Source organism: Myiozetetes cayanensis, unplaced genomic scaffold, assembly GCF_022539395.1.
Source record: "Myiozetetes cayanensis isolate MyiCay16 unplaced genomic scaffold, myiCay2020 scf26, whole genome shotgun sequence".
In the NCBI taxonomy this organism is placed as follows: Eukaryota; Metazoa; Chordata; class Aves; order Passeriformes; family Tyrannidae; genus Myiozetetes; species Myiozetetes cayanensis.
The window spans coordinates 1,618,665-1,631,982 of NW_026087477.1; the positions used below are offsets into that span (position 1 = coordinate 1,618,665).

General features: G+C 45.8%; 1 protein-coding gene across 1 annotated transcript in view; it reads right to left on the reverse strand.

Annotated features, from left to right (window-relative positions):
- The window catches only part of LOC126642953 (centrosome-associated protein ALMS1-like), a 31,879-nt gene extending 20,455 nt beyond the window's left edge, over positions 1–11,424 (reverse strand). The window contains exons 1-3 of the mRNA XM_050321027.1: positions 11,245–11,424; positions 2,704–2,841; positions 1,958–2,153 (exon numbers count right to left, since the gene is read on the reverse strand). Coding sequence (XP_050176984.1) covers positions 1,958–2,153; positions 2,704–2,841; positions 11,245–11,316 — 406 coding nt within the window. The 5' untranslated portion in view covers positions 11,317–11,424. The remainder of the gene's footprint in view (positions 1–1,957; positions 2,154–2,703; positions 2,842–11,244) is intronic.
- Positions 11,425–13,318: the final 1,894 nt, after the last annotated feature.

The following is a 13,318-nucleotide window of genomic DNA, read 5'->3' on the forward strand; positions in this document are numbered from 1 at the left end:
TTGAAAAATATAATGTAAAAAAATATAGTGTTAAGAATACAATTTTTAAAAATGTATTGTTGAAAATTTAAAATGTAATCAAAATGTAAAATACAATCAAAATGTAATATAATCAAAATATAAAATACAATCAAAATATAAAATACAATCAAAATATAAAATATATCATTAAAAATATATCATATTAAAAATATCATTAAAAGTATATTATGTTAAAATATATCAGTAAAAATATATCATCTTAAATATATTATATTAAAATATATTTAAAATACTGTATTTTTAAAATTAATATTAAAAATAATATTTAAATATATCATATTTTTACATTTCATATCAAAAATATAACATATTTTAATTTTTTCATATAAAAATATATCCTGTTTTTAAAATTTCATATTAAAATTTATATTTTAAATATATTAAAGTATTTCATACTAAAAATGTTAAAATATTTTATATTAAAATATATATTAAAATATATAATATTAAAATATATAATATCAAAATATATAATATCAAAATATATAATATCAAAATACATACAAAAGATTTAATTATTTAATTTAATATTAAAAATATTTCATATTAAAACATATATTACATATTTTATATAAAAACCTATTAAAATATTTTATATTAAAATATTTCCTATTAAAAATATATACTATTAAAATATTTCCTATCAAAATACATAATATTAAAATATTTCCTATGAAAAATATATACTATTAAAATATTTCCTATTAAAAATATATCATATTAAGAGATATCCCATTAAAAATATATCATATTAAAAAGCTTTGTGTTTTCTCCTGAATTCCAGTTGCATTGAAAACACAAACCCTTATAAATACCAGGGAGTTTTTATGGATTAAATGGTTTCCAGTTCTGCAAGCAACAATAGCGAAGAAGAAAATGCTATAAAATATATTAAATAAAATAATCCTACACGAAGGAGGGAGGCAAGGACAAAGCAGGAGGATGGGGAGGGACTGGAATGGAATTCCCAGAGAAGCTGTGGCTGCCCCTGGATCCCTGGAAGTGTCCAAGGCCAGGTTGGAGCACCCTGGGCTGGTGGAAGGTGTCCCTGCCCATGGCAGGGGTGGCACTGGATGCTCTTTAAGGTCCCTTCCAACCCAACCCATTCCCTGACTCTCTAAGAACAGAGGCCAGCAGGAACAGCAAAGCCCCATCCCAAGAAAAGTGAGAAAACATCAAATTTTTAGACATTTTACAAGTAATTATCCCCTTTCCATTAGTCTGTGGTAACACCACATCCACACAGGAAAGTCCCTTTAACTGCACAGTTTGGGGGAAATCTTCCAATAGTACAACATTTAATCTATAATTCCTCAGTCTTTCCTCTTATCTTGAAAGAATAATTAAAGAATACTTAGCAGATACCTTTGTAAAGGGCTACTGAAAACCTTTTAAAACTGTGTTTGGACATTACTTTGACTATAAAGAAATCCTGTAAGGAGCAGGGAAATATAAGAGCAGTTGGAATTTATGAGACCAGGGTACAGGCCTGAACACACCCTTATCAAACAGTTTTTCATGTTATCAATGCAAATATATCTACTTTATCATCATACTTACCATTGTGAAATAAATAAGGATTTTTGACTTATGAATATAATACAGATTTTAAGGGCACAGAGAACTATCATCTCACCCAGAGAGAACCCGAAAAATGGCAAACTTTACTCGGGTCTGCCCTTAATTCTAAAGGAAAAAACAAGATTTTAGTTTTACCTGGGACAAAAAATAATCTGTTAGAGAAGCTGCAGGGAAGGGACAAACCCTCTGTGTCATCTTGGAAGGTGGGTCTGGACAGTAAAATTACACCAAATGCAGTTTGGAAACACAAAGAAATCAAACCCAGGTTAGGGGTTGATTTAACAGCAAAACCTTAATTGCTGAGCAGTTCGAAAAAAGGCCACTGTGAACATACCCAGCAGTGAGCCCCGGGCTGGATCTCCAGGAAAACTCCTTCTGGATGCTCCTCCTAAGGACAACATTCCTTCCTCCAGCGTGGGGAATTCTGACAGGTCATTCCTCTCACAAGTCAGGCCAAGCTTTGTCTCTGAGGTAGTGGTTAAACAGCTGGAATTTACTTCTGCTGGAAGCTGGAACCACGGCTCAATTCCCTAAAAACACAGCAGGAGAAAAAAGTGCTCCAGTATCAAGCAGGTACTTCCAAAGGAAATAACGACCAAGTACTGAAACAACACAATTACTGATTCTGAGTTGTATTTCTCATACAAAGACTCAGTCTTTAATGTAAATATATATATATATATATATATGATAAACTAATAAAAGCCATAAAATATCCCAGGGAATGATCAAAGTCCAGCACAATCCCTGTTTAATACCTGAAAGCTCTTCAACATCTGAACACCACGGAGCCATTTAAAGCTGGTTTTTTCCGCATCAGAATTTTGCTGTGCGAGCCCCAGTTGTCGCACAAGGCTCTTCCAATCCTTCAGAAACTTAATTCTGAGCAGCTCAGGCCTCCCAAACCACCTGTGAGCTCCTGGAATCCTCAGAGCAATCAAACATTTGGCAGCACCTCCAGCAGACGGAGCGGCCAGGACTGGATGTGGCATCTCCATCAGGCACATCACGCCCTTCACGGTAATTTCCACCCCATAATTAACCTCCAGCCCCAAGCACGCCAAAGCTCAGCACAAATACCCAATTAGCAGCGGTTTTCCTACGGATTGCTTCTCCCAGGGAGATCCCACTGGCCGCTGATCCCTGCGTTTCGCTGCTGTTGCTGCGGCTCCAGGATTCCTCCCTCCGGTCCCGCCGTGGGGGAGTCGTGGCAATGGGCTACAAGGAATTTATTCCTGATTAAAAACACATTATCTCTTGCCATTTCAGTGTGTGTGTGTTTATTTACTCATTAGGACATACCTAAAATACCATCCCCGAAGTATCCCCAAAAATTGGCTCCTCCCCGTCCTCGGGTGGTGCCTTAAATTCCACCCAGACTCCCAAACTTGGTTGAAAGGGGCAGCTCCTTTCCTGCTTCTGGATCCCAAAAAACTGAGCCTGGTTTTGTGCACATCAGCCCATCATTTCTGAGAGCCAGGAATTTATTTCTCATTCCCAAATCCACACAAATCACAAAACACCAAAACGACTCATCCCCTCGACCAGAGTCTGACATTTGTCCTGTGTTCGTTCAATGGTTGTTGACTTTCTAATATTTATATATATTTACTTATTTATTTATATATATTTTACACATTACAATACTGTAATATTTATTATTTTATTAAAATCATGTTTTTACTTATATCAATGTCATAACATTCAATTTTAAAAGCCATCTTAGGTAAATCACTTCATCAAGCCCAGTTAATTTCTAGATTATAATCAGGCAATACTTTGAGGGCGGGAATTGAAGTTAACTTGGATTCCTGCCAGGAAAAGAAGCTGTGACATCATTTTTTTGCCCCCATGAGGTACCAGAGGAAGCTGTCCCTGAACTCAGAATAAAATTTCTCCTCTAGAACATCCCATTCCTGAGGTCACAGAGGCTGGAACAGCATTTCCCAGACAGCACAGCCAGGCAGGTTTATTGAGGTTATCCCTGGGAAAACAGGTATTCCAGGAACACAAAAATGCTCCCTGTCACCTCCACCTGCACCAGGAACTATGGATCCACTGCCTGGTGGAATTACAGGGATCCATGAAGTGGGAATTCACATGTGAGGGGCAGAAATAAAAGGTCACAGACAGAGAAAAGGATTTCCCAGGATGAAAGAGAGAAAAGACCAGACCCAAGACCTGTTTTAATGTAAAAGAAACCTTCAAAATTCAGCATTTCAGGCTGTTTCCTTTAAATGTCAACATTCCCTCCTAGATTATCTAAACTGGCTGGATTCTCTTTCATCCTTATGCACTAAAAAGCTGGAAAAGATGGGAATAAAAGCTTAAGATCTTGTAAAATTTATGACATATTGGAAGGTCAGAAAGGTCAGCTCACTCTCCTATTTATTAATGCCATTGCTTTACAAAACGTAACATCTACAAAAAAATAAATTACAGCCACCACAAATTAATTATCCACCTGTTCTGTTCCCGAGAATCCATCGATTCTGCCATGGAGGGAGTGGATTTAGCAATTTCAGGTGAGGAAAACCCTTTGGATTAAGTCCCACCTGTTCAAGAGACACCCGAACTCCTCACCTTGCTGTGCTTGGGTTGTCACCTCCTTGTCCCCAGCCCTTCCCTGGACACCTCCAGGGGTGGGGACTCCACCAAAAGAGATCCTTAAGGAAAAATAATCACTTCCTGAAGTCAAAGACTTCCCACACAAGCAGGATGTTCCTGCTAATCCTGAGTTAATGTGTGCTTTCCCAAGCCCAAGCTCCAAGTGGCAGCTCCCAGCAGGAGAAGGAAACAATCCCTCCTTTCCGAGGGAGCAGCTGGAAGGAAAGCAAAGAGGCAACAGCACATTCTGCTTCGTGATTTCGTTTTTCACCCTCATTCCAAAGGGGAATATCCAAGAAATTCACACAGTGGCAGGAATCTGCACGGTGTGTACCAGGATACAGGTACTTAATGGAGCTGTTGCAAGCAAGAAATAAAGATTTAGTGAATTAGCACAATCATCTCTGAGGGCTTCCATGGAATTAAACCCAAATGAAGGAACCTCAGCAGAAACTCAACAAGCTTTTTTGATTCCTGAAATCCAACACCCCAAAAGTTCAGTTTTGCTGCTGAACACATAAAAGAGGTGGTGGGGAGGGGGGGGAAACAGAAATAAAGCTGAACAAACCACAACCACCCCCACACAAGGCATTGCCAGGGAATAAAACAGTTGGAGCAGCAGCTCCTGATTGGATCTCTGAAGTGAAATATGAACGGTGCTCGGTTTTGAACTCCTGAAGGTTTGAATATCCAGGTTAGTCCTCCTTTATTCTGCCCCCTCCAGACCACTAAAATATCCCAGTAAAAATATCACACAACAGAAGCCAGGAGAACAAAGAAAAAAAGGAGATTTATAGAGACACAGGGAAGAGAACTCCTAAGATGATTAACTCCAACAATCTGATCTTCCCAAAAGATCAGAAATACTCCATAACTTCTTCCCAACGCTTCAGCTCTTTCCTCCTTCCTAAAAATCAGAGCTACGGGGCCAGATTAATTCAATAGAAACCCATGTTTCAGTTTCCCCATCCCTCTGAAAACGCAGCTGCAGAATTATGAGCCCTGGAAAAATTAGCAGTGGAGTTCAGGAGCAACTTCTCCAACATCAGGGGGTTTTTAGCCCAAACTGAGGTGACAAAGTAACAGTGACAGAGGCAGATCCCACCTTGACAACTCCAGGACTTCTTTTTCCCTATTTTGTCAAGAACATTCCCAGTTCTAGAGCCATTTATCACTTCCCCTGGCACAGCTTTATCTACTTATTTTCTAGGTCTCACCATCCACTGTTCATGGGATTTACCAGTGGAAATTCTTACTGTGAACAAGAGGAAAAAAAAACACAAAAACAAACAAAACCAAACAAAACCAAACAAAACCAAACAAAACCAAACAAAACCAAACAAAACCAAACAAAAACAAACAAAACCTAACAAAAACTAACAAAAACAAACAAAACAAACAAAACAAACAAAAACAAACAAAAACAAACAAACAAAACAAAAACAACAAAAAAACCACAAACACCAAAACCTGGAACGTCTTCCAAACTTACTGAGTATTTTCCCAGTCCATGCCAAGAGCAGAAACCCTTCTGAGGTCACATTACAAACCAACTCCATCACCCTTTTAGCTCCTACAACCCTCACCCTCCCAGAGATGGTGATTAAATGGGTTTGGAATCCATTTTCAATATTCAATACTCTCCTAACATTGTATTTCAGGTGGTTTCATGGAATCATTAAGGTTGGAAAAGCCCTTTAAGTTCAAGTCCAACCATCAAGTGACAGGTCCACCACTAAACCACGTCCCCAAGTGCCACATCCACATGATTTCTGAACCCTTCCAAGGATGGTGATTCCACCCCTTCCCTGGGCAGCTGTGCCAATGCTTGACAAGCCTTTCAGGGAAGAAATTATTCCTAATATCCAATCTAAACCTCCCCTGGCACAGTTTTAGGCTGTTTCCTCTTCCCTGGAAGAAGAGACCTTGTCAAAGGTTGTGGTTTTCATTTCTCCATCAGTTTATGTTCAAACTGCACGTGGGGATAATTCATAAACTATATCATTTATCACAAGCAATAGCTAATCCAAGCTTTCCAGGCTTTCTCCCTGGCCTGGGAAGCCTTTGGAAGCAGGAGCAGGGTGGGGTGTGAGCTCCTCCACGCCCTGTCCCCAGTGCAGTGTGAGCCCTGTGCCACTTGGAGTCACCAGCCCACAGCTGTGGGCAAGGAATGAAGGAGCATGGAAAACAGGAACCCATTTCCCTGTGCAAACATGGAATTGGCCACCCTGTCCCTGAAGATTAAAGATATTATTTAGCCAGAACACAGGGAAATGTAGGTCAGGTTGTCTCATCCCAACCTGCTCATTTCAGGGAGCAATTATCAGCTGGGAATGAAAAACCGAGGAAAAGCAAACCCATGGCGGTGCAAAAGCCCTTCAGAGGCCACACACAAACTCAGAATTCCCATAAAAATGCAACTGGATTTCGTAATAACCCAATAATTTCATTTATTTACGGCTTTATAGCCTGTATCAACCCTGCCTGGTGTGTCAGAACACAGAGTAAAAAAACCACGAGTCTCATTCAAGCACAGAACAAGGTTTAACATCTCTTTTTTTTTTTTTTTTTGGCCAGAAGCCCAGAACCACAAATTGGATGAAAATCATCAGCACTTAAGTCCAGCTACTGGAAATGAATAACGAAATTCTCTTGTCTGCAAACAGTTCAGCACCAGAAGTTCATCGGTGAAAATACAAGAAATATTTCAAACACGTCAGTCAGAGAAATGTAGCAATGATTTGGTGCAATCAGGGCTGAGAAACAGTAATTATTTTGGGATCAGACCCAGCCAGCATGGGGTTAGGAGGGCAGGCAGGTCCTGTCTGACCAACTTGATCTCCTTTTAGGATCAGGTGGATCCCGCCTGGTGGGTGAGGGGAAGGTGTGGATGTGTCTATCAGGACTTCAGCACAGTCTTTGACATCATATCCCACAAGACACTCCTGGAAAAGGTTGGACAGGGACACTCCCTGCTGGGTTAGGAACTGGCTGATGGTCGGGCCCAGAGAGTGGTGGGGATGGAGCTGCATCCTGGTGGGATCTGGTCACCAGGGGTGTCCCCAGGGATCAGGGCTGGGCCCAGTCCTGTTTAATCTCTTTATGGATGATTTAGATGAGGGGATTGAGTCCACCATCAGCAAATTTGCAGATGACACCAAGCTGGGGGGTGTGCTGATGTGCTGGAAGGCAGGAGGGCTCTGCAGAGGGACCTGGACAAGCTGGATCCATGGGCTGATTCCAAGGGGATGAGGTTCAACCAGGCCAAGTGCCGGGTCCTGCCCTTTGGTCACAACAACCCCGGCAGCCCCCCAGGCTGGGACAGAGTGGCTGGAGAGCAGCCAGGCAGGAAGGGAGCTGGGATTTGGGATGGACAAGAAGCTGAACAGGAGCCAGAGGGTGCCCAGGGGGCCAGGAGGGCCAATGGATCCTGGCCTGGCTCAGGAACACTGTGGCCAGGTTGGCCAACCAGCCAGGTTGGGGTCAGTCTCTTCTCCCAGGAACCAGCAGTAGGACAAGAGGGCTCAGCCCTGAGCTGTGCCAGGGAAGGTTTAGGTCGGATATCAGGAAGAAATTCTTTCCAGAGAGAGTGCTCAGACACTGGAATGGGCTGCCCAGGGATGGGGTGGAGTCACCATCCCTGGAGGTGTTTAAGGACAGGCTGGATGTGGCATCAGTGCCATGGGCTGGGAACCACGGCGGGGTTGGAGCGAGGGTTGGACTGGATGATCTCAGAGGCCTTTCCCAACCCAGCTGATTCTGTGATTCTATTTTAGCTATACCTTGTTTTTTTCAGTAAAAAACCCCAGTATTTCCCAGATCCAAACCATCCCCTCCTGGCACAAAGGCACCTCCAACCAGCAGATCTGGTAAATTCTGACCTGCTTTATTTGGTGCAACAATTATTGGGCTTTTGAACCCATGAGAGATCAGATCTCAAACACCGATCAATAACACAACAAACTGCCAGGGATGTGCTGAAAACATTCCAAGGAAGGTGAAGCTGGATTTTTACACAATATCCACTGACATATTTAAGTTTCCACTGTCGAGTTTGTAACATCAACAGACTTATGGAATGGCCCAAAATAAGTGGGAATTAGCAAAGCTGCCTGGGTTTCCTAGGAAAGAAAGGTGGCCAGAATTCCCTGTTCACAGCCAGGGAACAGGAAGCTGATCACTGTAATGCACCTTAATCCCTAAAGTACAAGTTTTAGTCAGGTAATCACAGAGTACCTGAGGTTTCCAGGCACCTCTGGAGGCCTCCTGGGCCAAGCTCCTGCTGGAAGCAGGACTAACTCCAAGGTGGATCAGGGTGTTCAGGATCACCCCTTCAATTTGTGGCCATTTCCAAGGATTGAGTTTCACCCATTTGATTTTCATTCCTGTGCAAAAATCCCTTAAATCCTCACTGGCCAAATCCCACCTCCAATATGAACGTTTAGCAGAGCTCCTGAATTATTTTATACAATGAGAAGCTCAACTACTTCTTCACATTCTCAGCTTTGGAGCATTTAGAAAGCTCTGGATAACCCCTGATTTTTAATTTATTCCATTTTAAAATCCCACTTACAATCTGTATAGCACAACTTGTAGTTAAGAAAATGCTCATTCCTTTATCTTTTCCACATCAGATCACCAATGGAATTTTCCACATTAAATCTTTGCAATTGAAGCTCTTTCTGATAATTCTCAACTACTTAGTCTTCCAAAGAACAGGGATTTCCAAAAATCACCTGGTCCAAGCTCTCCTGGGAAAGGGAGCCTTGGCCAAGCCTCATTTCCAATTAGAACCAGTAAAATTTCCCAGGAATAATGAACATTCTGGAACGAAGCCACCAATTTGCAGCACTTAAGAATGAAATCCAAAAGCCTGACCCTCCTGGACCTGATTTGTAATGTTTATCTTTAGCTCAATGCAGAACCAAAAACTTGGATTAAATCATCCCCATCATCAAAACCAAAGTGAAAGTGGGAACAGGCAAAGTGTTTTCACTGATAAAACCTGAAATATTTAAACAGGCAGAAGATTCTTCTGGGTTAGACTGTTCCTGCACCCAGAGGAGCAGCCAGGGAGGAACGAGCTTGGCTCAGCTCCCACCTGGAATTCCCAGAGCCAAGCTCAGGTTGTCAGAGCAGCACTTGAACCCCCAGAGCAAAACAAACTCAGAGAAGGAAGCAACAGCCTCCAAAAAAAAACCCCACAACAGAACCTGACACCCAAAAAGGAGCAAAACCACCTGACCTGTGATGAACAAAACAAGCAGCAGGAGGTAAATCCACTGGTTTATAACATCACACCCAGCTTAGGATCATGAAGTAGAAATTTGTTTGTTAAAGCAGCAATTAAAGGAACTTCATTTCTATTTAAACACACAGAAGAATAAGCATTAGAGCAAGAACCATCCCTGCTGTCCTGGGGCAAACTATCCTTCCTGAAAACACACAGGGAAAAGTCCTTCTGCAGGTTTTTGGAAGCTGAATTAAGACAGCACTCAATTCCCATGATCCTTAAAGTCAGACCTGCCTTTAACACACCATATTTATTCCCATGGCCTTTTCCACTCTTTGTTTTAGCCTTTGCCATTTTTCCCTGGTAGGAGAATGAACCTCTCCCAGTCCATGGCTCTTCCCAGGGCACGTTTCCAACAGCTGATGTGGCACCCACCACTGCTCACCACGTGGCTGCTGCACCTCCGAGTCCCTTCTGAGCTCTGGGATGAAGCTCTGAAACGATCCCTCTGCATTTTGGGTTGTCCCCTTGTACCTTCCCTGCCACAGAACGATGGATGTGACACATCCACAAACACCTCCAGCCCCCAGAGTCACACCAGAGCTGTTCAAGGACACAGAGGAACCTCCCAGCACTCTGCAACACTCAGAACCTGGGCAGGTGCTCCAAGCCCTTCACACCTCTGGAAGCCACCCCGGGAAGAGCAGGACACAACCCCGGGTGCCAGGGAAGTGAAACTCCTCGGGAAGGATCTTCCCAGTGCTGTCACAAGTGGAAACTGCGGGAAGACACCGATTCCAGAGCGTGGGGGTGGCAGGATGTGATGGGACACGATCTCCTGAGATCTCTTCCCTGCCTCCAGCACTGATGGGAACCACAGCAAAGTGCACAGAGGTGTGTGTGAGCCTTTCCAGGGAATGAGAGGCTCCGTGGGGACACTCCAGCTCAGCCTGGAGAAGAAAAAGCTTCAGGGAGACCTCCAGCACCTTCCACTACTCCAGCATCTTCCACTACTCCAGCACCTTCCACTACTCCAGCACCTTCCACTACTCCAGCACCTTCCAGTACTTGAAGGGAGCTTAAAAAATAAGGGAAGCAGCAACTTTTTACACAGGACAAAGGGGAACACAGTTAAATTTAAAGTGGACAGATTCAGACTGCATGTTAGGAGGAAATTCTTCCCTGCAGGAGTGGCGAGGGACTGGAATGGAATTCCAATAGAAGTCGTGGTTGCTGCACTCCTGGAAGTGTCCAAGACCACGTTGGAGCAACCTGGGATAGTGGAAGGTGTCCCTGCCCTGGACAGGGGGTGGCACTGGATGGGTTTAAGGTCTCTCCAACCTAAACTATTCCACGATTCCAGCCCCTCTGTCCCTGCATTCCCAGCAGGGTCAGTGACCCAGCCAGCAACGCCCACCCCTCCCCAAGGCACGACAAAGGGAAGAGAATAATCGAGAATTTAAAGTTATTAAACCGTAACTAGGGCAATAACAGAACACACCCGCCCTTTTCCCAGGAGGGGAGGAGGGATCCACCCTCCTCCCAGGGGAGAGTGCAGGGCATGGAAGGACCAGCCTGGTCCTCCTTCTGGGAGGAGAAGGGTGGGCTCAGCTCAGTCGCGTCCCCCCCACTCCTTGCTCTGGCGTGGGAACAGCGACTCCGCCAAAAGCCCCTTGGCGGGGCAGGCGGTGCGTTCAGCGGCCACGAGTGTGACCCAGCCTGCCGCACCCCAACCCGCAGCTCAGGCCGGGCGGCAGCTGCTCCCGCAAAGCCGTACCCACCGGAACCCGCTCCTCCTCCTCCGCTGCTGCTGCTTCTTCCTCCTGCTGCTGCTCGCCCCGTGCCGGCTCCATGGGCGGTGTGTCCCGGTGTGTCCCGGTGTGTCCCGGTGTGTCCCGGTGTGTCCCGGTCCGGGTGTCCCGCCCCGTCCCCAGCTCGGTGGCCCCGCGGCCGCACCGGTCGCCAGGGACTCGCGCGCGCGCGCGCGCGCACACGCGTGGGGACCGCCCCCTTCGGCCGCGCCGCGATTGGCCGAGGGCAGCGAAGGGGGCGGGGACGTTGGGTGAGCTCCGGAGCGCTGATTGGTCGAGAGAGGGAAAGGGGGTGTGGAAACGCAAAGGGGTGGGAGGGGCGTGGTCTGAGGGGCGTGGTCGGCAGAGGGGCGTGGCCGGGCGGGCAGGGTTTTGGCGGGCGGGGAGGCGGGAGATGCCCGGATGGAGCCGGGAGAGGGAGGGTAATTTAGGGAGTCGTGGAATGGTTCCGGTGAGGGGGAATTTAAGGGTTACTCAGTTCTATCCGCTGCCACGGGGAGGGACAGCTTCCATCAGCCCGGGGTGGTCCCACCCCAGTCCATCCTGGCCTTAGACGCTTCCAGGGATCCAGGGGCAGCCACGGCTTCTCTGGGAATTCCATTCCAGTCCCTCACCGCCCGCACGGGGAGGAGTTTCTTCCCAAAATCCCATTTAAAAGAAGCACGGGATCATGTAAGTTGGGAAACACCTCTGAGATCACCAAGTCCAACCTTTGACCCGACACCACGTTGTCCCCCAGCACCGAGTCACCTTGTCACCAAGTGCCACGTCCAGTCATCCCTTGGACACTTCCAGGGACAGGGACTCCACCACCTCCCTGGGCAGCCCCTTCCAATGTCAAATCACCCTTTTTGTGAAGAAATTCTTCCTCATGTCCAACCTGAACCTCCCCTGGTGCAGCTTAATGTCATCTTGTCCTATCCCCTCCCCTCTGGCAGTGGGAAGCCATTCCCTGTGTGCTGTCCCTCCATGCCTTGTCCCCAGTCCCTCTCCAGCTCTCCTGGAGCCCCTTTAGGCCCTGCCAGGGGCTCTCAGGTCTCCCTGGAGCCTTCTCTTCTCCAGGGGAACCCCCCCAGCTCTCCCAGCCTGGCTCCAGAGCAGAGGGGCTCCAGCCCTGGCAGCATCTCCGGGGCCTCCTCTGGACTCTCTGCAGCAGCTCCACGTCCTTGTGCTGTTGTTCCCAGGGCTGGAGGCAGCTCTGCAGGGAGGTCTCAGCAGGTGTACACTGAGTGGAAATTCCTGTAAATTAGTGGGTTTCCAAATGAGCTTGGTGGCTGTGAGCTTGTCCTGTGCCAGAGAACCATTTCCCTTCTCTTCTGTCCCAGCCCACTCAGAGAGATCCCAGAATCCCCGAGCTTTGGGCCTTGGTGATGGACATCCTTTGAAATCACACAGCAGGCATTTTGAGACAGTGCTGTTGTTACCAGGGAATTAAAGCGATTTTTCCAAGGAGGGAAATCCATTCAGTTCTTTCCAAATCTCCAGCAGGAGAGATGGTCAGTGTGGGACTGTCAGGGACTGTTTTCCCACTTGAGCTGATGAAAGGAGAAGCCTGGAGTTTGAGGAGATGCTCTGCAGCTTGGGCAGGTGGAGAAGTTGAGATGAATTTCTGTGTAAACACCTTTAGATCCGGGTGTCAGTGGGATCCCTGCAATCCTCCATTGCTTCCTGATCCCTGCAATCCTCCCTTGCTCCCCTTGAGGTGCCAGCAGGGAATGAGGAGCTCCACTTTTCCCTGGCACAGCCAGGACCTGATCTATGGAAGGTGTCCCTGCCCTCAGCAGGGGGTTGGAACAAGGTGATCTTCAAGGTCCCTTTCCAACCCAAACCATTCCATGATCCTGTGATAACACTCTCCCTGAGGCATTCCCTGCTTAACATTCCACGTTTCAGCTGGTTGTCAGCAAGGGCAAGGCAGGAATTTCCCCTTAAAATCCCGATTCTTATTTGTTTACTTATTTCATTTACTTCCTCTACAGCTCCAGGAGCAGGTGACAGCTGAAGCTGGAGCAGCAGAAGATGCAGCTCATTGATCTGACACGGC